At 57.4% G+C, this 24,129-nt stretch overlaps 1 protein-coding gene across 1 annotated transcript; it reads right to left on the bottom strand.

The window, feature by feature from the left end:
- Positions 1 to 1,759: 1,759 nt before the first annotated feature.
- Positions 1,760 to 19,020, bottom strand: LOC122548100 (large neutral amino acids transporter small subunit 2-like). Its single transcript, XM_087985687.1, has 3 exons — positions 18,840 to 19,020; positions 13,204 to 13,381; positions 1,760 to 3,130 (listed from the first exon to the last, which is right to left on the bottom strand). Exons 1-3 carry the CDS (start codon positions 18,969 to 18,971, stop codon positions 3,009 to 3,011), a joined length of 432 nt encoding a protein of 143 aa, XP_087841813.1. The 5' UTR covers positions 18,972 to 19,020; the 3' UTR covers positions 1,760 to 3,008.
- Positions 19,021 to 24,129: the final 5,109 nt, after the last annotated feature.

The raw sequence follows: 24,129 nt of genomic DNA, 5'->3' as shown, positions 1-24,129 counted from the left end.
TTTCCATTGATGGTCACCCCCCACCCATCCATTCTGTCTTGGCGACTTAAATTCTCCGTTGCTGGCCCTGTCGTTGCAAACTTCCTCTCTTGTCCAGCGTGCTTGCTGTCCTCTGGAATCGAACAAGCCAGAACACCAGGCAGTGCTGTAGCTCTGAGTGAACCAGTGGGACACGCTGTTCTGGCCAGCTCTGAGGGACAGCAGCCTGTTTGTCGCGAAGCCTTACGTGGTTGAATATCCTTCAGAGAGGAGGAGGAGGAGGAGAGCTAGGGGAGATTGCAGGTTGTTGGCAGTGGGTGTACAGACAGACATCCATTGGAGGAACACTGCCCCGGATTCACATGCCGATACTGGGAGTGACCCAAATTCCCCTTGAATAGGCCCCTTTTGTAACCTCTGGTTATGTAACTGTCCTTTGTCTGCAGGAATAACCACCAAACCGATCACATTACTGCCCCACGGCATCTGGGCTGGCTTCATGTTAGCACGAGATGTCCCTGGGAGTGTGTGATGGGAGGGGGGAACAGTGTAGAGGGAGCTTTACTCTGTATCTAACCCTGTGCTGTCCCTGTCCCTGGGATGGGGGGGACAGTGTAGAGGGAGCTTTACTCTGTATCTAACCCTGTGCTGTCCCTGTCCCTGGGAGTGTTTGATGGAGGGGACAGTGTAGAACATAGAACATAGAACAATACAGCACAGAACAGGCCCTTCGGCCCACGATGTTGTGCCGAACTTCTAACCTAGATTAAGTACCCATCCATGTACCTATCCAAATGCCGCTTAAAGGTCGCCAATGATTCCGACTCTACCCAGAGAGTGGTGGGGGCATGGAATGCGCTGCCCGTGGGAGTGGTAAAGAACCCACCCCTGACATCCCCCCTATACCTTCCACCCTTCACCTTAAATTTATGTCCCCTTGTAACACTCTGTTGTACCCGGGGAAAAAGTTTCTGACTGTCTACTCTATCTATTCCTCTGATCATCTTATAAACCTCTATCAAGTCACCCCTCATCCTTCGCCGTTCCAACGAGAAAAGGCCGAGAACTCTCAACCTATCCTCGTACGACTTCCTCTCCATTCCAGGCAACATCCTGGTAAATCTTCTCTGCACCCTCTCCAAAGCTTCCACATCTTTCCTAAAGTGAGGCGACCAGACTGCACACAGTACTCCAAATGTGGCCTAACCAAAGTCCTGTACAGCTGCAACATCACTTCACGACTCTTGAATTCAATCCCTCTGCTACTGAACGATAATACTCCATAGGCCTTCTTACAAACTCTATCCACCTGAGTGGCAACCTTCAAAGATCTGTGTACATAGACCCCAAGATCCCTCTGTTCCTCCACCTTACTAAGAACCCTACCTTTAACCCTGTATTCCGCATTCTTATTTGTCCTTCCAAAATGGACAACCTCACACTTGGCAGGGTTGAACTCCATCTGCCACTCCTCAGCCCAGCTCAGGAGTGGCAGATGGAGTTCAACCCTGTAGAGGGAGCTTTACTCTGTATCTAACCATGTGCTGTCCCTGGGATGGGAGGGAACAGCGTAGATGGAGCTTTACTCTGTATCTAACCCAGTGTTGTCCCTGTCCCTGGGATTGGGGGGGGAAGGCTGGGCGGGAAGGCGGTGGGGGGGGTGGTTAGAGGGAACTTTGATATCAGTTTCTAAATGAGTTGAAGTCTGGGAGGAGTTTAATCACGTCTGGCTGCGCCTGTGCACCGTGTAGTTTACCAGGTCAATGGTACAAAGAGCAAATTAATAATAAAACTCTCAAAGTTTAATTGGTAACCTTGGAGTACCATCTTACACTGATAAACAAGCAGTCATTGCTTTATTGCAGATATATCTAACAATTAAATATGTGTCAGATTACCCATGTCAGCTCATTTTCTGCTGACTTTTAACCTTTAACTCTCGCGGAGTGTGCTGACGTGTGGGAAATGTTTTGGTGAAGCCTTCACCACCAACCCCCTGTAGTCCCAAAGTCCAGACGCCCTGACTGTAGGAGTGTGCAGAGAGAGAGAGAGATAGGGCGACCTGGAGGGGAGCTGGGGGTCAAGGGCCTGGTGAGGCGTCAGCGTCAAGTGAATCCATCCGACACCCCCCCTCCCCCACCCTTCTCCTGGAGGGTTCAGTCCCTTTGGGGGGGGGGGGGGGGGGGTAAGGGATGGGCTAACGCTGGTGGTGGTGGGGGGAGCAGAGGGAAGCTGACACATGACAGAGAAAGGACAAATGCTCACTCGCGGTTGGGGCTTGGCGCTTTGCAAATGGCCGCCGTTGACGTCAAGAAAGGATAAACTCTTCCAAACGACAAATAAAAAAAATACACGAACAATCAAACCGTCAACTGGACACCCCAGACTGAGAGACGTGGCGTTACTTCCTCAGGGGTTGGGGAGCGCTGGTGGCGTGGGTTGGGGAGGGGAGTTGAGAGGAAAGGAGGGGAAGGTGGTGGGGTGGTGGGAGAGGTCGCCATCTTCCAAACCCTTGATTTGTTTCGTCAAGGCCTAAAAAAAATAAAGACAGCGGGAGCGAGATTTCTGCGGTGCAGCCACAGCGTGAAACCAGCTCCCCCCACCCAACCCCGACCCGACACTTCCTTCGAAAACCAGCCCACCCCTCCCTCAAAATGGCTGCCGCCACCCTCGACAAAATGGCGGCTGGGACGCCCAAGGGAGGAAAGCTGGAGGGGGTGGGGGGGGGAGAGAGAGGAAGTGCGAAAGCGGCCAACGAAGCGTTAACCTCCTGAAACAAGAGGAAGGTGGGGGTCTCTCTCGCTGAGACACGCTGTCGCCTCCTGCTGGCACCTCGATGGAGGGACAACAAGAGAAAGGGGGGGTGGGGTGTGGAAACAACAAAAAAAAAATGGACGACGCTCACACCCTAAGCCAAGGCCTGAGAATGCGCAGCCCAGCATTCCCCACCACCCACCTCAGCCTGAGCGTCACACGCCCTGGTATCCCCCACTGCTCCCCCAAACCCACACCCCTCTTCATCCCGAGGCCTACTCCTTGGTGTTATCACAGACGGTCGAGGTGAGTTCCTGGAGTTCCTGCTCGCTCTTGGCCTGCGCCACCTCGGGGTAGACCACCACACACAGCTTCTGGCCAAAGTAGGTGATGGAGTCTGTGGGGCAGAGGGGCAGACAGAGGGTGAGACTGGAGAAGCGGGAGGGCGATATCTCCCACACCCCGCGAGCCTGACCCCGCACCCAGTCCTGTTGCCCCCATCGCCCTTGCTCACTGACCTGACCTCCGCTGACTCCACGTTGAGAAGCTCCTCAATTAACAGAATGACACTTCTCGTCCTTGAGGCCCACGAGACGTACATGGAGCAGAATACGGCCCTTCGGTCCACCCAGGCTGCTACCCCACTTGATGAGATCTGATCGTCGTCCAATGCCCTCCGTTCCCCTTCCTGATTAAAAATCTCCCTCTCTCCGTCTCAGCCTTGAATACTCTCAATGTCCCAGCCCTCCATTCCCCTTCCTGGTTAAATCTCTCTCTGTCTCAGCCTTGAATACCCTCAATGTCCCAGCCCTCTATTCCCCTTCCTGGTTAAATCTCTCTCTGTCTCAGCCTTGTATATCCTCAATGTCCCAGCCCTCCATTCCCCTTCCTGGTTAAATCTCTCTCTGTCACAGCCTTGAATACCCTCAATGCCCCAGCCCTCCATTCCCCTTCCTGGTTAAATCTCTCTCTGTCTCAGCCTTGAATACCCTCAATGTCCCAGCCCTCCATTCCCCTTCCTGGTTAAATCTCTCTCTGTCTCAGCCTTGTATACCCTCAATGCCCCAGCCCTCCATTCCCCTTCCTGGTTAAATCTCTCTCTGTCTCAGCCTTGAATACCCTCAATGTCCCAGCCCTCCATTCCCCTTCCTGGTTAAATCTCTCTCTGTCTCAGCCTTGAATACTCTCAATGTCCCAGCCCTCCATTCCCCTTCCTGGTTAAATCTCTCTCTGTCTCAGCCTTGAATACCCTCAATGTCCCAGCCCTCCATTCCCCTTCCTGGTTAAATCTCTCTCTGTCTCAGCCTTGTATACCCTCAATGTCCCAGCCCTCCATTCCCCTTCCTGGTTAAATCTCTCTCTGTCTCAGCCTTGAATACCCTCAATGTCCCAGCCCTCCATTCCCCTTCCTGGTTAAATCTCTCTCTGTCTCAGCCTTGTATACCCTCAATGTCCCAGCCCTCCATTCCCCTTCCTGGTTAAATCTCTCTCTGTCTCAGCCTTGAATACTCTCAATGTCCCAGCCCTCCATCCCCTTCCTGGTTAAATCTCTCTCTGTCTCAGCCTTGTATACCCTCAATGTCCCAGCCCTCCATTCCCCTTCCTGGTTAAATCTCTCTCTGTCTCAGCCTTGAATACCCTCAATGTCCCAGCCCTCCATTCCCCTTCCTGGTTAAATCTCTCTCTGTCTCAGCCTTGTATACCCTCAATGTCCCAGCCCTCCATTCCCCTTCCTGGTTAAATCTCTCTCTGTCTCAGCCTTGAATACTCTCAATGTCCCAGCCCTCCATCCCCTTCCTGGTTAAATCTCTCTCTGTCTCAGCCTTGTATACCCTCAATGTCCCAGCCCTCCATCCCCTTCCTGGTTATATATCTCTCTCTGTCTCAGCCTTGAATACCCGCAATGCCCCAGTCCTAATAGCCCCCTGCGGTAAAGTATTACACAGATTCACTCACCCCGCACCCTCCCCTCAGAAAGAGAAGAAATTCCTCCCCGTCTCTGTCTCCAATGGTTGGTCCCCTCACTCTGAGATGACACTCCCCTCTGCTGCTAGACAAATTTTTGTTTTTGAATCCCTCTGACCTCCTCCCACCTCTTCTGGGCCCGCCACCCTCCAAGATCTCTCTGATTCCAAAGACCCCCACCCCCACCCTGGATGTCAATGTCTCCTGACGATGGGGTTGGAGGTTGGGCCATCAACCCCCCCCCCCCCCCCGTCTCTGCCCGACCGCAATCCGGGGGTGGCCCCACCTCAAACCCTCTCCGGGGTCTCCTCTTTAAACTCGCTGGGGGCTAGAAGCCTGGTCGGTGACTGTGTCTGTGTGTGTGCACATCTCTGTGTGTGGCTGTGTCTCAGTGTGTGTGTGCGTCTGTGTCTGTATGTCTATCTGTGTGTGAGTCTCGGTGTGTGCATGTGTCTGTGTGCGTGACTGTGTGTGTGTCTGCGTCTGTGTGTGTGTCTGAGTGCGCGTGTGTGTGTGTGTCTGCGTCTCTCTGAGTGCGCGTTTGTCTGAGTGCGCGTGTGTGTCTGCGTCTGTGTGTGTGTGTCTGCGTCTGAGTGCGCGTGTCTGAGTGCGCGTGTGTTTCACCGTCTGTGTGCGCGCGTGTCTGAGTGCGCGCGTGTCTGAGTGCGCGCGTGTCTGAGTGCGCGCGTGTCTGAGTGCGCGCGTGTCTGAGTGCGCGCGTGTCTGAGTGCGCGCGTGTCTGAGTGCGCGCGTGTCTGAGTGCGCGCGTGTCTGAGTGCGCGCGTGTCTGAGTGCGCGCGTGTCTGAGTGCGCGTGTGCCTGAGTGCGCGTGTGTCTGAATGCGCGCGTGTCTGAATGCGCGCGTGTCTGAATGCGCGCGTGTCTGAATGCGCGTGTGTGTCTGCGTCTGTGTGCGTGTGTCTGAGTGCGCGTCTGCGTCTGTGTGCGTGTCTGCGTCTGTGTGCGTGTCTGCGTCTGTGTGTGCGTGTCTGCGTCTGTGTGCGTGTCTGAGTGCGCGTGTCTGCGTCTGTGTGCGTGTGTCTCAGTGCGCGTGTGTGTCTGTGTGCGCGTGTGTGTCTGTGTGCGCGTGTGTGTCTGAGTGCGCGTGTATGTCTGAGTGCGCGTGTATGTCTGAGTGCGCGAGTGTGTCTGAGTGCGCGAGTGTGTCTGAGTGCGCGAGTGTGTCTGAGTGCGCGTGTGTGTGTGTGTCTGCGTCTGTCTGAGTGCGCGTTTGTCTGAGTGCGCGTGTGTGTCTGCGTCTGTGTGTGTGTGTCTGCGTCTGAGTGCGCGTGTCTGAGTGCGCGTGTGTTTCACCGTCTGTGTGCGCGTGTCTGAGTGCGCGCGTGTCTGAGTGCGCGCGTGTCTGAGTGCGCGCGTGTCTGAGTGCGCGCGTGTCTGAGTGCGCGCGTGCCTGAGTGCGCGCGTGCCTGAGTGCGCGCGTGCCTGAGTGCGCGTGTGCCTGAGTGCGCGTGTGCCTGAGTGCGCGTGTGTCTGAGTGCGCGTGTGTCTGAATGTGCGCGTGTCTGAATGCGCGCGTGTCTGAATGCGCGCGTGTCTGAATGCGCGCGTGTCTGAATGCGCGTGTGTGTGTCTGCGTCTGTGTGCGTGTGTCTGAGTGCGCGTCTGCGTCTGAGTGCGCGTCTGCGTCTGTGTGTGCGTGTCTGCGTCTGTGTGCGTGTCTGAGTGCGCGTGTCTGCGTCTGTGTGCGTGTGTCTCAGTGCGCGTGTGTGTGCGTGTGTGTCTGTGTGCGCGTGTGTGTCTGAGTGCGCGTGTATGTCTGAGTGCGCGAGTGTGTCTGAGTGCGCGAGTGTGTCTGAGTGCGCGAGTGTGTCTGAGTGCGCGTGTGTCTGAGTGCGAGTGTGTCTGAGTGCGAGTGTGTCTGAGTGCGCGTGTGTGCGCGCATGTGTCAGAGTGCGCGTGTGTCGGTACCTGAGTGCGCATGTGTGTGTCTGTGTCTGTGTGCGTGTGTCTGAGTGCGCGTGTATCTGCGTCTGCGTGTGTCTGAGTCCTCGTGTGTCTGCGTCTGTGTATGCGTGTGAGTGCGCAGGTGTGTGTCACCGTCTGTGTATGCGTGTGTCTGAGTGCACGTGTGTCTGAGTGCGCTTGTGTCTGAGTGTGCGTGTGTGTGCGCGTGTCTGCGTGTGCGCGTGCCTGAGTGTGCATGTGTGTCTGCGCGTGCGTGCCTGAGTGTGCATGTATGTCTGAGTCTGTGTGCGCGTGTCTGAGTGCACGCGTGTGTCTGTGTGCGAGTCCGTCTGAGTGCATGTGTGTCTGAGTGCGCGTGTGTGTTTCACCGTCTGTGTGCGCGTGTGTCTGTGTGCGCGTGTGTCTGAGTGCGCGCGTGTCCGAGTGCGCGCGTGTCCGAGTGCGCGCGTGTCCGAGTGCGCGCGTGTCCGAGTGCGCGTGTGTGTGTCTGCGTCTGTGTGTGCGTGTGTCTGCGTCTGTGTGCGTGTCTGCGTCTGTGTGTGCGTGTCTGAGTGCGCGTGTCTGCGTCTGTGTGCGCGTCTGAGTGCGCGTGTGTCTGAGTGCGCGTGTGTGTCTGAGTGCCCGCGTGTCTGAGTGCCCGCGTGTCTGAGTGCCCGCGTGTCTGAGTGCGCGCATGTATGTCTGCGTCTGTGTGCACGTGTCTGAGTGCGCGTGTATCTGCGTCTGCGTGTATCTGAGTGCGCGCGTGTCTGCGTCTGTGTGCGCGTGTGAGTGCGCGTGTGTGTCACCGTCTGTGTGTGCGTGTGTCTGAGTGCACGTGCGTCTGAGTGCGCGTGTCTGAGTGTGCGTGTGTGTCTGCGTGTGCGCGTGCCTGAGTGCGCATGTGTGTCTGTGTCTCTGTGCGCGTGTGTCTGAGTGCACGCGTGTGTCTGTGCACGCGTGTGTCTGTGCACGCGTGTGTCTGTGCACGCGTGTGTCTGTGTACGCGTGTGTCTGAGTGCATGTGTGTCTGAGTGCACTTGTGTGAGTGTGTGTCTGAGTGCGCACGTGTGTATCTACGTCTGCGTGTGCGTGTGTCTGAGTCCACGTGTGTCTGCGCCTGCGTGTGTCTGAGTGCACGTGTCTGCGTCTGCGTGTGCCTGAGTGCGCGTGTGCCTGAGTGCGCGTGTGTCTGAGTGCGCGTGTGTCTGAGTGCGCGTGTGTCTGAGTGCGCGTGTGTCTGAGTGCGCGTGTGCCTGAGTGCGCGTGTGTGTCTGCTTGTGCGCGTGCCTGAGTGCGCATGTGTGTCTGTGTCTGTATGTGCGTGTGTCTGAGTGCGTGTGTGTGTCTGCATCTGCGTGTGTCTGAGTGCACGTGTGTGTCTGCGTCTGCATATGCGTGTCTGAGTGCGTGTGTGTATGCGTCTGTGTGTGCGTGTGTCTGAGTGCGCATGTGTGTCTGCGTCTGTGTGCATGTGTCTGAGTGCGCGTGTGTGTGTCTGTGTCTGAGTGCGCGTGTGTGTCTGTGACTGAGTGCGCGTGCCTGTGTGCGCTTGTGTCTGAGTGCGCACGTGTGTGTCTGCGTGTATCTGAGTGTGCGCGTGTGTCTGAGGGTGCGCGTGTGTCTGAGGGTGCGCGTGTGTCTGAGGGTGCGCGTGTGTCTGAGGGTGCGCGTGTGTCTGAGGGTGCGCGTGTGTCTGAGGGTGCGCGTGTGTCTGCGCCTGTGTGTGCGTGTCTGAGTGCGCGTGTGTTTGTGTCTAAGTGCACGTGTGTCGGAGTGCGTGTCTGCGTGTGCATGTGTCTGAGTGCGCGTGTGTGTCTGCGCCTGCGTGTGTCTGAGTGCACGTGTGTGTCGGCGTCTGCGTGTGTCTGAGTGCGCGTGTGTCTGCGTCTGTGTGTGTCTGAGCGCACGTGTGTGTGTGTCTGCGTCTGTGTGTGCGTGTGTCTGAGTGCGCATGTGTCTGTCTGTATGTGCGTGTGTCTGTGTGCGCGTGCGTCTGAGTCGCGTGTGTATGCGTCTGAGTGCGCGCGTGTCTGCGTCTGTGTGTGCACGTGTGTGTCTGAGTGCATGTGCGTCAGAGTGCACGCCTGTGTGCGTGTATGTCTGAGTGCGCGTGTGTCTGCATCTGTGTGTGTGCGTCTGTGTGCGTGTGTCGGCACCTGTGTGTGCGTGTCTGAGTGCGCGTGTGTCTGAGTGCGCGTGTGCCTGAGTGCGCGTGTGTCTGAGTGCGCGTGTGTCTGAGTGCGCGTGTGTCTGAGTGCGCGTGTGTCTGTCTGAGTGCGCGTATGTCTGAGTGCGCGTGTCTGAGTGCGCGTGTGTCTGTGTGCGTGTGTCTGAGTGCATGTGTCTGTGTCTGTATGTGCGCGTGTCTGTGTCTGAGTGCGCATGTCTGTATCTGAGTGCGCGTGTCTGTGTCTGAGTGCGTGTGCGTCTGAGTGCGCGCATCTGTCTGCGTCTGTGTGCGCGTGTGTGTCTGAGTGCATGTGCGTCAGAGTGCACGCCTGTGTGCGTGTATGTCTGAGTGCGCGTGTGTCTGCATCTGTGTGTGTGCGTCTGTGTGCGTGTGTCGGCACCTGTGTGTGCGTGTCTGAGTGCGCGTGTGTCTGAGTGCGCGTGTGCCTGAGTGCGCGTGTGTCTGTCTGAGTGCGCGTATGTCTGAGTGCGCGTGTCTGAGTGCGCGTGTGTCTGTGTGCGTGTGTCTGAGTGCATGTGTCTGTGTCTGTATGTGCGCGTGTCTGTGTCTGAGTGCGCATGTCTGTATCTGAGTGCGCGTGTCTGTGTCTGTGCGCGCGGGTCTGAGTGCGCGCGGGTCTGAGTGCGCGCGGGTCTGAGTGCGCGCGGGTCTGAGTGCGCGCGGGTCTGAGTGCGCGCGGGTCTGAGTGCGCGCGGGTCTGAGTGCGCGCGGGTCTGAGTGCGCGCGGGTCTGAGTGCGCGCGGGTCTGAGTGCGCGTGGGTCTGAGTGCGCGTGGGTCTGAGTGCGCGTGTGTCTGAGTGCGCGTCTGTCTGTGTCTGTGTGCGTGTGTCTGAGTGCGCGTGTGTCTGTGTCTGAGTGCGTGTGTGTCTGTGTCTGTATGTGTGTGTGTCTGTGTCTGTGTCTGTATGTGCGTGTGTCTGTGTCTGTGTGTGCGTGTGTCTGAGTGCGCGTGTGTCTGTGTCTGAGTGCGCGTGTGTCTGTGTCTGAGTGCGTGTGTGTCTGTGTCTGTATGTGGGTGTGTCTGTGTCTGTATGTGCGTGTGTCTGTGTCTGAGTGCGCGTGTCTGTGTCTGAGTGCGTGTGCGTCTGAGTGCGCGCATCTGTCTGCGTCTGTGTGCGCGTGTGTCTGCGTCTGTGTATGCACATGTCTGTGTGCGCGTGTGTCTGCATTTGTGTGTGTGCGTCTGTGTGCATGTGTCGGCACCTGTGTGTGCGTGTCTGAGTGCGCGTGTGCCTGAGTGCGCGTGTGTCTGCGTCTGTGTTTGTGTCTGCGTCTGTGTCTGCATCTGTGTGTGTGTGTGTCTGCGTCTGTGTGTGTATGTGTCTGAGTTTGTGTGTGTGCGTCTGTGCGTGTCTGCGTCTGTGTGTGCGTGTGTCTGAGTGCGCGTGTGTCTGAGTGCGCGTGTGTCTGAGTGCGCGCGTGTCTGAGTGCGCGCGTGTCTGAGTGCGCGCGTGTCTGAGTGCGCGCGTGTCTGAGTGCGCGCGTGTCTGAGTGCGCGCGTGTCTGTGTCTGTGTGTGCGTGTGTCTGAGTGCGCGTGTGTCTGTGTCTGAGTGCGTGTGTGTCTGTGTCTGTATGTGCGTGTGTCTGTGTCTGAGTGCGCGTGTCTGTGTCTGAGTGCGTGTGCGTCTGAGTGCGCGCATCTGTCTGCGTCTGTGTGCGCGTGTGTCTGCGTCTGTGTGTGCACATGTCTGTGTCTGAGTGCATGTGCGTCAGAGTGCGCACCTCTGTGCGTGTATGTCTGAGTGCGCGTGTGTATGCGTCTGTGTGTGTGTCTGCGTCTGTGTGTGTATGTGTCTGCGTCTGTGTGTGTATGTGTCTGCGTCTGTGTGTGTATGTGTCTGAGTTTGTGTGTGTGCGTCTGTGCGTGTCTGCGTCTGTGTGTGCGTGTCGGAGTGCGCGCGTGTCTGAGTGCGCGCGTGTCTGAGTGCGCGTGTCTGCACCTGTGTGCGCGTGTCTGTGTCAGAGTACACGTGCATTAGAGTGCGCGTCTGTGCGCATATGTCTGAGTGCGCGTGTGTCTGCGTCTGTGTGTGCATGTGTCTGCATCTGTGTGTGCGTGTCTGAATGCGTGTGTGTCTGCGTCTGTATGTGCGTGTGAGTGCGCGTGTGTCTGCGCGTCTGTGTGCGCATGTGTTTGCGTCTGTGTGTGCACGTGTCTGTGTCTGAGTGCATGTGTGTCAGAGTGCGCGCCTGTGTGCGCGTATGTTTGAGTGTGTGTCTGCGTCTGTGTGTGCGTGTCTGAGATTGTGTGTACGCGTCTGTGTGTGCTTGTCTGAGATTGTGTGTATGCGTCTGTGTGTGCGTGTCTGAGATTGTGTGAATGCGTCTGTGTGTGCATGTCTGAGATTGTGTGTATGCGTGTGTGTGCATCTGAGATTGTGTGTATAAGTCTGTGTGTGCGTGTCTGAGATTGTGTCTGCGTCTGTGTGCACGTGTCTGAGTGCACGTGTGTCTGCGTCTGTGTGTCTGCGTCTGTGTGTCTGCGTCTGTGTGTCTGCGTCTGTGTGTCTGCGTCTGTGTGTCTGCGTCTGTGTGTGCGTGTCTGAGTGCGCGCGTGTCTGAGTGCGCGCGTGTCTGAGTGCGCGCGTGTCTGAGTGCGCGCGTGTCTGAGTGCGCGCGTGTCTGAGTGCGCGCGTGTCTGAGTGCGCGCGTGTCTGAGTGCGCGTGTGTCTGAGTGCGCGCGTGTCTGTGTCTGTGTGCGTGTGTCTGAGTGCGCGTGTGTCTGTGTCTGTGTGTGCGTGTGTCTGAGTGCGCGTGTGTCTGTGTCTGAGTGCGCGTGTGTCTGTGTCTGAGTGCATGTGTGTCTGTGTCTGTATGTGTGTGTGTCTGTGTCTGTATGTGCGTGTGTCTGTGTCTGAGTGCGCGTGTCTGTGTCTGAGTGCGTGTGCGTCTGAGTGCGCGCATCTGTCTGCGTCTGTGTGCGCGTGTGTCTGCGTCTGTGTGTGCACATGTCTGTGTGCGCGTGTGTCTGCATTTGTGTGTGTGCGTCTGTGTGCATGTGTCGGCACCTGTGTGTGCGTGCCTGAGTGCGCGTGTGCCTGAGTGTGCGTGTGTCTGCGTCTGTGTTTGTGTCTGCGTCTGTGTCTGCGTCTGTGTGTGTATGTGTCTGCGTCTATGTGTGTATGTGTCTGAGTTTGTGTGTGTGCGTCTGTGCGTGTCTGCGTCTGTGTGTGCGTGTGTCTGAGTGCGCGCGTGTCTGAGTGCGCGCGTGTCTGAGTGCGCGCGTGTCTGAGTGCGCGCGTGTCTGAGTGCGCGTGTCTGCACCTGTGTGCGCGTGTCTGTGTCAGAGTACACGTGCATTAGAGTGCGCGTCTGTGCGCATATGTCTGAGTGCGCGTGTGTCTGCGTCTGTGTGTGCATGTGTCTGCATCTGTGTGTGCGTGTCTGAATGCGTGTGTGTCTGCGTCTGTATGTGCGTGTGAGTGCGCGTGTGTCTGCGCGTCTGTGTGCGCATGTGTTTGCGTCTGTGTGTGCACGTGTCTGTGTCTGAGTGCATGTGTGTCAGAGTGCGCGCCTGTGTGCGCGTATGTTTGAGTGTGTGTCTGCGTCTGTGTGTGCGTGTCTGAGATTGTGTGTACGCGTCTGTGTGTGCGTGTCTGAGATTGTGTGTATGCGTCTGTGTGTGCGTGTCTGAGATTGTGTGTATGCGTGTGTGTGCATCTGAGATTGTGTGTATAAGTCTGTGTGTGCGTGTCTGAGATTGTGTCTGCGTCTGTGTGCACGTGTCTGAGTGCACGTGTGTCTGCGTCTGTGTGTCTGCGTCTGTGTGTCTGCGTGTCTGAGTGCGCGTGTCTGAGTGCGCGTGTCTGAGTGCGCGTGTCTGAGTGCGCGTGTCTGAGTGCGCGTGTCTGAGTGCGCGTGTCTGAGTGCGCGTGTCTGAGTGCGCGTGTCTGAGTGCGCGTGTCTGCACCTGTATGTGCGCGTGTCTGTGTCTGAGTGCACATGCGTCAGAGTGCGCGTCTGTGCGCATATGTCTGAGTGCGCGTGTGTCTGCGTCTGTGTGTGCGTGTGTCTGCGTCTGTATGCGTGTGCGCGTCTGTGTGCGCATGTGTGTCTGCGTCTGTGTGTGCGCGTGCATGTGTGCGCGTGTCCGAGTGTACGTGTGTGTCTGCATCTGTGTGCGCGTGTGTCTGTGTGCGTGTGTCTGAGTGTACGTGTCTGCGTCTGTGTGTGAGTGCGCATGTGTGTCTGCGCCTGTGTGTGCATGTGTCTGAATGTGCGTGTGTATGTGTCTGCGTGTGTGTTCGTGTCTGCGTGTGTGCGCGTGTGTATCTGAGGGGGGAGGGGAGTCCGAGGGCCATGGTGGATGGAGGTCGGGGTGTGGGGGCAATGGGACAGAGGGGAGGAGCTGTCTCTCTCTATGTCTGTGACAGAGCTGCGGCCGCATGGGCGAGAGCTGCCTTACCGACCACATCGTCGAAACACTTGGGCTTGTTCCTCCAGTAGACCCCCAGGAAGTAGACGGGCACGCCGGTCAGCATGATGGCCAGCCCAATCCCACACACTACCGGCTCCGACCACAGGCTGAAGATCAGCAGGAAGGCCCAGAACAGCAGGTAGACCACCGGAAAGATCAGATTCACCTGAGAGAGACGAAACGAGAGAGAGAGGGAGGGAGGGCGTCAGAGAGGGCAGCAAGAGAAACAGCTAGCAGACAACATGTCCCCCACAGTGGGGAGGTTGGACCAGTTTGATGGGAGACGGCCCACAGGGCAGGGACTCAAACATCCTCCTCATCCCAATGTCTTCTGTGGCGGCACGGTGGCTCAGTGGTTAGCGCCGCTGCCTCACAGCGCCAGGGACCCAGGTTCGTTTCCAGCCTCGTTCTCCCCCCCATGTCTGCGTGGGTTTCCTCCGGGTGCTCCGGTTTCCTCCCACAATCCAAAGATGTGCAGGTTAGGGTGAATTGGCCGTGCTAAATTACCCATAGTGCCCAGGGATGTGCAGGTTTGAGTGGATTGGTCATGCTAAATTACCCATAGTGCCCAGGGATGTGCAGGTTTGAGTGGATTGGTCATGCTAAATTACCCATAGTGCCCAGGGATGCGCAGGTTAGGTGTATTAGTCAGAGGTAAATATATAGTAATATGGTAGGGGAATGGGTCTGGATGGGTTACTCTGTGGAGGGTCAGTGTGGAAGGGCCTGTTTCCACACTGTCGGGATTCAGTCAGTTCTTGGGAGATGAGACTCCCTGGAGTCTCCCAGAGGGAAGGGGTAAGAGGGATAGGAAGGAGTCCCAGAGCCCGGCTCGCCCTTCAATCTGCATTGTAAACATTTATGAGCGGCTGTTGCAATCTCTCTGGAGCTCCATTAGCCTGTGCTGAGGTGTCAGCATCTTTACCCGTTATCAGTGTTTACAGAAGAGCTAGCTCTCTGTGCTCCCTCACACACACGCACCGAGGGACTTCTTGCTCAGCAATTCCTGCGTTTCCTCTCTCACGTTAACCCCCACGGTTCCAGCCCCACGCTCTTCCTCCCGCCTAACCACCCCCCATCCCATGGGATCCTGCTGTGCGCCCACTGGCCGCCAAATCCGTCATGTCTCCTTAAAGGAGAAGAAAGCACGGCGTGGGAGAGCGTTAATGCCATTAGTGATGGTCCCTACTGGGGGCCTCGCCTGTTGTTAGGGAGGGGGGAGTTAGGGTGGGGTCGATTTTAAGCACAGCCAAACTGTGCATGGAAAGATCCCACAAAGGGGTTGGGGCCAACTGTGACAGACAACCAGAAGGGGGCAGATCAGTGGTTGGCGCGTGGGTTTCCTCCGGGTGCTCCAGTTTCCTCCCACAGTCCAAAGATGTGCAGGTTCGGGTGGATTGGCCATACTAAATTACCCATAGTGCCCAGGGATGTGCAGGTTACGGGGGATTGGCCATGCTAAATTACCCATAGTGCCCAGGGATGTACAGGTTAGGGTGGATTGGCCGTGCTAAATTACCCATAGTGCCCAGGGATGTGCAGGTTAGGGGGGATTGGCCAGGGGAAATGCAGGAGTATGGGGATCGGGTCAGGGTGTGGGTGTGGGTCTGGTTATAATGCTCTTTGGAGGGTCAGTGTGGACCAATGGGCCAAATGGCCTACTCCTACACTGTAGGGATTCGATGATACAGACAGACGCACACGCCCGCCTACACACACACGCATGGACGCACATTGGCACACAGACACACATGCCCGCGCGCACACATGCATCTTGACACACACGCACATGTGGACGCACATTGACATACATGCACACCCGCACACACACAGACACAGAGTGAGAGCGTGAGTCCACATGGCGAAGACCGGGAGCCGGGCAGAGGGAGTGATACAGAATACCGGTCGAGGCCATCTGGGTGAGCTGGGTGTGTGCTCGCCTCCAGATCAGGTGTTTGCTGAAGCATGAAGCACTCAGAGCCCTGGTACTTCTGGGTTACTGAGCACAGCACTGCAGTGTCACTAGAAATGTGCGCAGTGATGACAATATTCAATGAGCAGGAAATAATTATGAGTTATTCGGCAGAGAGCAGCCGTTCAGCCATTGGCGTGGAAGAGAGCCCAGGTCAAGCAGGGGCTTGTGACTGAGAGATGTGGGGGGAGAGAGAGACACACAGAGAAAGAGAGGAACAGAGAGAGAGGAAGACAGAGAGAGAGACAGAGGGATAGAGAGAGAGAGAGAGAGAGAGACAGATAGACAGACAGAGAAAGAGCGAGAAAGAGAAATGCTGCCTCAGAGTCACACAGCATGGAAACAGACCCTTCGGTCCAACCCGTCCATGCAGACCCAGATATCCCAACCCAATCTAATCCCACCTGCCAGCACCCGGCCCGTATCCCTCCAAACCCTTCCTATTCATATACCCATCCAAATGCCTTTTAAATGTTGCAATTGTACCAGCCTCCACCACTTCCTCTGGCAGCTCATTCCACACACGTACCACCCTCTGCGTGAAAAAGTTGCCCCGTAGGTCTCTTTTATATCTTTCCCCTCTCACCATAAACCTATGCCCCTCTAGTTCTGGACTCCCCCACACGAGGGAAAAGACCTTGTCTATTTACCCGATCCATGCCCCTCATAATTTTGTAAACCTCTATAAGGTCACCCCTCAGCCTCCGACGCTCTGGGGAAAACAGCCCCAGCCTGTTCAGCCTCTCCCTGTAGCTCAGATCCTCCAACCCTGGCAACATCCTTGTAAATCTTTTCTGAGCCCTTTCCAATTTAATAATATCCTTCTTCCTGCAGGATGAGCAGAACTGGACACCGTACTCCAGAGAGACCTCAAGAGTGTATGTGTGTGTGTGAGAGAGATAAAGAGAGAGAGAGTGTCTGCATGTGAAATAGAGAGAGTCTCTATGTGTGTATGTGTCCGCGTGTGTGCGTGAGAGTTTACGCGTGTGTGTGTGTGAGAATGTGTCAGAGAGAGCGCGAATCTGCATGTGTGCGCGAGTGTGTGCGTGCGTGAGAGTGTGTGCACCAGAGTGCGAGTGTGAGAGAGTGCATGGGACTGCGTGAGAGTGTGTGTGAGAGAGACAGTGTGTGAAAGTCAGAGAGAGTGAGTGAATGAGTGTGTGTGAGTGAGAGAATGAGTGTGCGTGTGACAGCGAGTGTGAGAGTGAATGAGTGAGAGTGAGTGCGTTTGTGAGAGAGTGTGAGCTGTTGAGCAGGAGTGAGACAGTGAACATAGGGCGATGCAGCAGCGTGACTGAGTTAATGAATAGATCATTCCAGTATCACCTGGCTGGTGTTTAGCCTGAAATCCTTTTCCTCTCAGCAGGAACGGTACTCAGTGTGTAAGGAGGGGGGGGGGTGAGGATACAACCTCTCCCCCCCCCGAGCACACACTGCAATCACACCCCAATAGCAGCACGGGCAGCATTGCCTTCCCCCTCCTTATTAGTCACCCTCAAATGTATATTGAACTGTGGGCCGGACTCTTAACGCTCCCTACAGCACGTCGAGCACGCGCATGCTCGGGGAGGGCAGCAGGGACACTTGCCGATGTGTCAGATGAGGGCAGAAACACAGCATTCGGCCCAGCTCTCCATGCTATCTCTCTCTGCAGAAGTGAAACCAGCCAGTGCTGCCATCCCATGCTCAGGGCTCGATGGCGCAGATGCAGGAGGGGCAATGGGGCGGCACGGTGGCTCAGTAGTTAGCACGGCTGCCTCACAGCGACTCAGGCCACAGTCTGTGTAGAGTTTACACATTCTCTCCCCTCCCCCCCCCCCCCCCCCCGTGTCTACGTGGGTTTCTTGTTTCTTGCCACAATCCAAAAGTGCATAGGTTAGGGTGGATAGGCCATGTTAAATTACCCATAGTGCCCAGGGACGTGTAGGTTAGGGTGGATAGGCCATGTTAAATTACCCATAGTGCCCAGGGATGTGTAGGTTAGGGTGGATAGGCCATGTTAAATTACCCATAGTGCCCAGGGACGTGTAGGTTAGGGTGGATAGGCCATGTTAAATTACCCATAGTGCCCAGGGACGTGTAGGTTAGGGTGGATAGGCCATGTTAAATTACCCATAGTGCCCAGGGATGTGTAGGTTAGGGTGGATAGGCCATGTTAAATTACCCATAGTGCCCAGGGACGTGTAGGTTAGGGTGGATAGGCCATGTTAAATTACCCATAGTGCCCAGGGACGTGTAGGTTAGGGTGGATAAGCCATGTTAAATTACCCATAGTGCCCAGGGACGTGTAGGTTAGGGTGGATAAGCCATGTTAAATTACCCATAGTGCCCAGGGATGTGTAGGTTAGGGTGGATAAGCCATGTTAAATTACCCATAGTGCCCAGGGATGTGTAGGTTAGGGTGGATAGGCCATGTTAAATTACCCATAGTGCCCAGGGATGTGTAGGTTAGGGTGGATAGGCCATGTTAAATTACCCATAGTGCCCAGGGACGTGTAGGTTAGGGTGGATAGGCCATGTTAAATTACCCATAGTGCCCAGGGACGTGTAGGTTAGGGTGGATAGGCCATGTTAAATTACCCATAGTGCCCAGGGACGTGTAGGTTAGGGTGGATAAGCCATGTTAAATTACCCATAGTGCCCAGGGATGTGTAGGTTAGGGTGGATAAGCCATGTTAAATTACCCATAGTGCCCAGGGACGTGTAGGTTAGGGTGGATAGGCCATGTTAAATTACCCATAGTGCCCAGGGACGTGTAGGTTAGGGTGGATAAGCCATGTTAAATTACCCATAGTGCCCAGGGACGTGTAGGTTAGGGTGGATAAGCCATGTTAAATTACCCATAGTGCCCAGGGATGTGTAGGTTAGGGTGGATAAGCCATGTTAAATTACCCATAGTGCCCAGGGATGTGTAGGTTAGGGTGGATAGGCCATGTTAAATTACCCATAGTGCCCAGGGATGTGTAGGTTAGGGTGGATAGGCCATGTTAAATTACCCATAGTGCCCAGGGATGTGTAGGTTAGGGTGGATAGGCCATGTTAAATTACCCATAGTGCCCAGGGATGTGTAGGTTAGGGTGGATAGGCCATGTTAAATTACCCATAGTGCCCAGGGATGTGTAGGTTAGGGTGGATAGGCCATGTTAAATTACCCATAGTGCCCAGTTTGTGCAGGTTAGGGTGGATAGGCCACAGGGTAGGATAGGGGTCTGTGTGAGATGCTCTTACCCCCAAATATCTGCGTACATTGAGAACAAAGATCGGTGGGTGTTTGGCTGTGAAAGGTAGCGAGGGCGACAGAGAGTGTGACACTGAGCCAGAAGACCAGCTACTGTCCAGTTGAATGGTGGAGCTGGCTTGAGGGGCTGAATGGCCTCCTCCACCCCATCCCCCCCCCTCACATCTGATGGGGTTTTCTCTGCAATTTCCTTCCCCTGCAGCACCATCCCGATTTCCTCTTCCAACCACCCATGGCCTCCCCGTGCACTACTCTCGAATGTGGATCTCGTCACTCGATGTGGAAAAAACTGTTCCTCCTCACGTCCGCTAGCCCCTAACGTTAAAGAAGTGGGACAACGCTCACTTTGGGGTGGGGAGGAGGTGAGAGAGACAGAGAGAGAGAGAGAGAGAGAGAGACCGGAATTCTGGTTACCTTGATAGGCCGAGGGATGTCAGGCTGCTTCCAACGGAGCACGATCTGCCCGGCAATCGTGACGCCATAGAACAGGTAGTTGATGAACCCCACATAGTTTATAAGTGTGTAAATGTCACTGGTCACCAGCATCAGCAAGGTGGAGGCACACTGGAGAGAGAGAGAGAGTGATAGAGAGAGGGAGGGAGCAGGAAGGGAGGACGGTGGTGGGATGGGGAGGGAGAGTCGGGGAGAGAAACATTTAGTCACGGAAATCTCAGACCGGCGGGGGTGAGGAGGATGCTGAGGAATGCGACAGACAGCAAGCTTCAGGCAGAAAGAAGCAAAGCAAATCAATGTTATGTTCCCCCCACCTCCAGTTACGATCAGGTTAAACCCCTTGCTCACACACAGCACAGGCTCCCAATAGGTCAGGAACGGCAAAGAACTCTCACGGTTACGCCAACTACACTTCAATGACTTAGTCCAGTAAGGGGCATTGCAAATGGCTGCTGGGCCTGGGACAGAGAGGGCATTGCAAATGGACGCCGTGTCTGGGACAGAGGGGACACACTGCAAATGGCCGCCGGGTCTGGGACAGAGGGGACACACTGCAAATGGCCGCCGGGTCTGGGACAGAGGGGGCACACTGCAAATGGCCGCCGGGGCCTGGGACAGAGGGGACACACTGCAAATGGCTGCCGGGGCCTGGGACAGAGGGGACACACTGCAAATGGCTGCCGGGGCCTGGGACAGAGGGGACACACTGCAAATGGCCGCCGGGTCTGGGACAGAGGGGACACACTGCAAATGGCCGCCGGGTCTGGGACAGAGGGGACACACTGCAAATGGCTGCCGGGGCCTGGGACAGAGGGGGCACACTGCAAATGGCCGCCGGGTCTGGGACAGAGGGGACACACTGCAAATGGCCGCCGGGTCTGGGACAGAGGGGGCACACTGCAAATGGCTGCTGGGCCTGGGACAGAGAGGGCACACTGCAAATGGCCGCCGGGTCTGGGACAGAGGGGACACACTGCAAATGGCCGCCGGGTCTGGGACAGAGGGGACACACTGCAAATGGCTGCTGGGTCTGGGACAGAGGGGACACACTGCAAATGGCTGCCAGGTCTGGGACAGAGGGGACACACTGCAAATGGCCGCCGGGTCTGGGACAGAGGGGACACACTGCAAATGGCTGCTGGGTCTGGGACAGAGGGGACACACTGCAAATGGCTGCCAGGTCTGGGACAGAGGGGACACACTGCAAATGGCTGCCAGGTCTGGGACAGAGGGGACACACTGCAAATGGCTGCTGGGTCTGGGACAGAGAGGGCACACTGCAAATGGCCGCCGGGTCTGGGACAGAGGGGGCACACTGCAAATGGCCGCCGGGTCTGGAACAGAGAGGGCACACTCCAAATGGCCGCCGGGGCCTGGGACAGAGGGGACACACTGCAAATGGCTGCTGGGCCTGGGACAGAGGGGACACACTGCAAATGGCCGCCGGGTCTGGGACAGAGGGGGCACACTGCAAATGGCCGCCGGGGTCTGGGACAGAGGGGACACACTGCAAATGGCCGCCGGGTCTGGGACAGAGGGGGCACACTGCAAATGGCTGCTGGGCCTGGGACAGAGGGGGCACACTGCAAATGGCCGCCGGGGCCTGGGACAGAGGGGGCACACTGCAAATGGCTGCTGGGCCTGGGACAGAGGGGACACACTGCAAATGGCCGCCGGGGCCTGGGACAGAGGGGACACACTGCAAATGGCTGCTGGGCCTGGGACAGAGGGGGCACACTGCAAATGGCCGCCGGGTCTGGGACAGAGGGGGCACACTGCAAATGGCTGCTGGGCCTGGGACAGAGGGGGCACACTGCAAATGGCCGCCGGGGCCTGGGACAGAGGGGACACACTGCAAATGGCTGCTGGGCCTGGGACAGAGGGGGCACACTGCAAATGGCCGCCGGGTCTGGGACAGAGGGGGCACACTGCAAATGGCCGCCGGGGCCTGGGACAGAGGGGGCACACTGCAAATGGCCGCCGGGTCTGGGACAGAGGGGGCACACTGCAAATGGCCGCCGGGGTCTGGGACAGAGGGGGCACACTGCAAATGGCCGCCGGGTCTGGGACAGAGGGGACACACTGCAAATGGCCGCCGGGTCTGGGACAGAGAGGGCACACTGCAAATGGCCGCCGGGGCCTGGGACAGAGGGGACACACTGCAAATGGCCGCCGGGTCTGGGACAGAGGGGACACACTGCAAATGGCCGCCGGGGCCTGGGACAGAGGGGGCACACTGCAAATGGCCGCCGGGTCTGGGACAGAGGGGGCACACTGCAAATGGCCGCCGGGGTCTGGGACAGAGGGGGCACACTGCAAATGGCCGCCGGGGCCTGGGACAGAGGGGACACACTGCAAATGGCCGCCGGGTCTGGGACAGAGGGGACACACTGCAAATGGCCGCCGGGTCTGGGACAGAGAGGGCACACTGCAAATGGCCGCCGGGGCCTGGGACAGAGGGGACACACTGCAAATGGCCGCCGGGTCTGGGACAGAGGGGACACACTGCAAATGGCCGCCGGGTCTGGGACAGAGAGGGCACACTGCAAATGGCTGCCGGGGCTTGGGACAGAGGGGGCACACTGCAAATGGCTGCCGGGGCTTGGGACAGAGGGGACACACTGCAAATGGCCGCCGGGTCTGGGACAGAGGGGACACACTGCAAATGGCCGCCGGGTCTGGGACAGAGAGGGCACACTGCAAATGGCCGCCGGGGCCTGGGACAGAGGGGGCACACTGCAAATGGCTGCCGGGGCCTGGGACAGAGAGGGCACACTGCAAATGGCCGCCGGGGCCTGGGACAGAGAGGGCACACTGCAAATGGCTGCCGGGGCCTGGGACAGAGGGGACACACTGCAAATGGCCGCCGGGTCTGGGACAGAGAGGGCACACTGCAAATGGCCGCCGGGTCTGGGACAGAGGGGACACACTGCAAATGGCCGCCGGGGCCTGGGACAGAGGGGGCACACTGCAAATGGCTGCCGGGGCCTGGGACAGAGGGGACACACTGCAAATGGCCGCCGGGGCCTGGGACAGAGGGGACACACTGCAAATGGCCGCCGGGGCCTGGGACAGAGGAGACACACTGCAAATGGCCGCCGGGGCCTGGGACAGAGGGGACACACTGCAAATGGCCGCCGGGGCCTGGGACAGAGGAGACACACTGCAAATGGCCGCCGGGGCCTGGGACAGAGGGGACACACTGCAAATGGCTGCCGGGGCTTGGGACAGAGGGGACACACTGCAAATGGCCGCCGGGGCCTGGGACAGAGGGGACACACTGCAAATGGCTGCCGGGGCCTGGGACAGAGGGGACACACTGCAAATGGCCGCCGGGGCCTGGGACAGAGGGGACACACTGCAAATGGCTGCCGGGGCTTGGGACAGAGGGGACACACTGCAAATGGCCGCCGGGGCCTGGGACAGAGGGGGCACACTGCAAATGGCCGCCGGGTCTGGGACAGAGGGGGCACACTGCAAATGGCTGCCGGGTCTGGGACAGAGGGGGCACACTGCAAATGGCCGCCGGGGCCTGGGACAGAGGGGGCACACTGCAAATGGCCGCCGGGGCCTGGGACAGAGGGGACACACTGCAAATGGCCGCCGGGGCCTGGGACAGTGGGGGCATTGCAAATGGTCACTGGGGCAGTTGACACACAAGGATGGATGGGAAGGCGAGCAGTGAGGATGAACACAGAGAGAGCCTGCGGAGGGATATCAACGGGTCAAGCGACTGGGCAAAGACTGGGGAAAAATGTGAGGTTACGCAGTTTGGCAGGAAGAATAGAGGGGCTGAAGGCTACTTAAATGGAGAAAGACTGCGGAAAGCCGGGGAACTGAGGGGTTCGGGAACCCATGCATCATTAAAAATAAACGCTAGCATCCACGTTCAGTGGGGAATAGGGAAAGGAAATGGGATGTTGGCGTTGTTCTCAAGATGGAAGATAAAAGTGGGGTGGAGGGTTTTGCCAAAACTGTACAAGGTACCGGTCAGAGCCCCAGCTGGATCACCGTGAACAATTCCAGGACCGCATATCCAAGCAAAGATTCCCTGGCATTTGAGGCAGTCCGGAGAAGGTTCCCTCGGGACGATCCCGGGGACGGAGGGAGTGCCTTACGAGGAGAGGGGGAGTCAGTCGGGGCTGTACTCGTTAGGGTTCAGAAAAACGAGAGGGGACCTTATTGAGACAGACAAGGGGAGAGGGGGGATTGACAGGGTGGAGATCTGGGGAGGATGTTTCCCCCCCTCGTGTGAGGGAGTCTTGGAGCACAGGGAGGGCGCCATCTCAGAGTGAGGGGTCACCCATTGGAGACAGAAATGAGGCGAATTTCTTCTCTCTCTGGGGTTGGGGGGGGGGGGGGGGGTGATTCTGTGGAATACTTTATCGCAGGTGGCTGTTGGGCCCAGGGCATTATGGGTATTCAAGGCTGCACTGTCAGTGATCAGGACGGACGGTACGGGGAGGGGGAGACAGGGGCATTATGGGTATTCAAGGCTGCACGGTCAGTGATCAGGACGGACGGTACGGGGGGAGGGGGAGACAGGGGCATTGTGGGTATTCAAGGCTGCACTGTCAGTGATCAGGACGGACGGTACGGGGGGAGGGGGAGACAGGGGCATTGTGGGTATTCAAGGCTGCACGGTCAGTGATCAGGACGGACGGTACGGGGGGGGGGGGAGTGGAAGGCAGGGGCATTGTGGGTATTAAAGGCTGCACTGTCAAGTGATCAGGACGGACGGTATGGGGAGGGAGGCAGGGGCATTGTGGGTATTCAAGGCTGCACGGTCAGTGATCAGGAAGGACGGTACGGGGGGAGGAGGAGGCAGGGGCATTGTGGGTATTCAAGGCTGCACGGTCAGTGATCAGGACGGATGGTACGGGGGGGGGGGGGGGAGGGGGAGACAGGGGCATTGTGGGTATTCAAGGCTGCACGGTCAGTGATCAGGACGGACGGTACGGGGGGGGGGGGGGGGGGGGGGAGTGGAAGGCAGGGGCATTGTGGGTATTAAAGGCTGCACTGTCAAGTGATCAGGACGGACGGTATGGGGAGGGAGGCAGGGGCATTGTGGGTATTCAAGGCTGCACGGTCAGTGATCAGGACGGACGGTACGGGGGGAGGGGGAGACAGGGGCATTGTGGGTATTCAAGGCTGCACGGTCAGTGATCAGGACGGACGGTACGGGGGGAGGAGGAGGCAGGGGCATTGTGGGTATTCAAGGCTGCACGGTCAGTGATCAGGACGGACGGTA

The sequence above is a fragment of the Chiloscyllium plagiosum genome, unplaced genomic scaffold (assembly GCF_037043375.1).
Source record: "Chiloscyllium plagiosum isolate Xiang-an unplaced genomic scaffold, Cpla_swu_hap1 HiC_scaffold_85, whole genome shotgun sequence".
NCBI lineage: Eukaryota > Metazoa > Chordata > Chondrichthyes > Orectolobiformes > Hemiscylliidae > Chiloscyllium > Chiloscyllium plagiosum.
This window is presented reverse-complemented; position numbering and strand designations above follow the sequence as displayed.

Excerpts from the sequence above, each read along its gene's own strand:
- LOC122548100 (XM_087985687.1), bottom strand. The coding sequence starts at position 18,971 with ATGCTGGTGACCAGTGACATTTACACACTTATAAACTATGTGGGGTTC. Across the intron at positions 13,382-18,839 it reads ACATCCCTCGGCCTATCAAG|GTGAATCTGATCTTTCCGGT; the intron begins GTAACCAGAATT and ends CGTCTCTCTCAG. Across the intron at positions 3,131-13,203 it reads GTGTTTCGACGATGTGGTCG|ACTCCATCACCTACTTTGGC; the intron begins GTAAGGCAGCTC and ends TCTGCCCCACAG.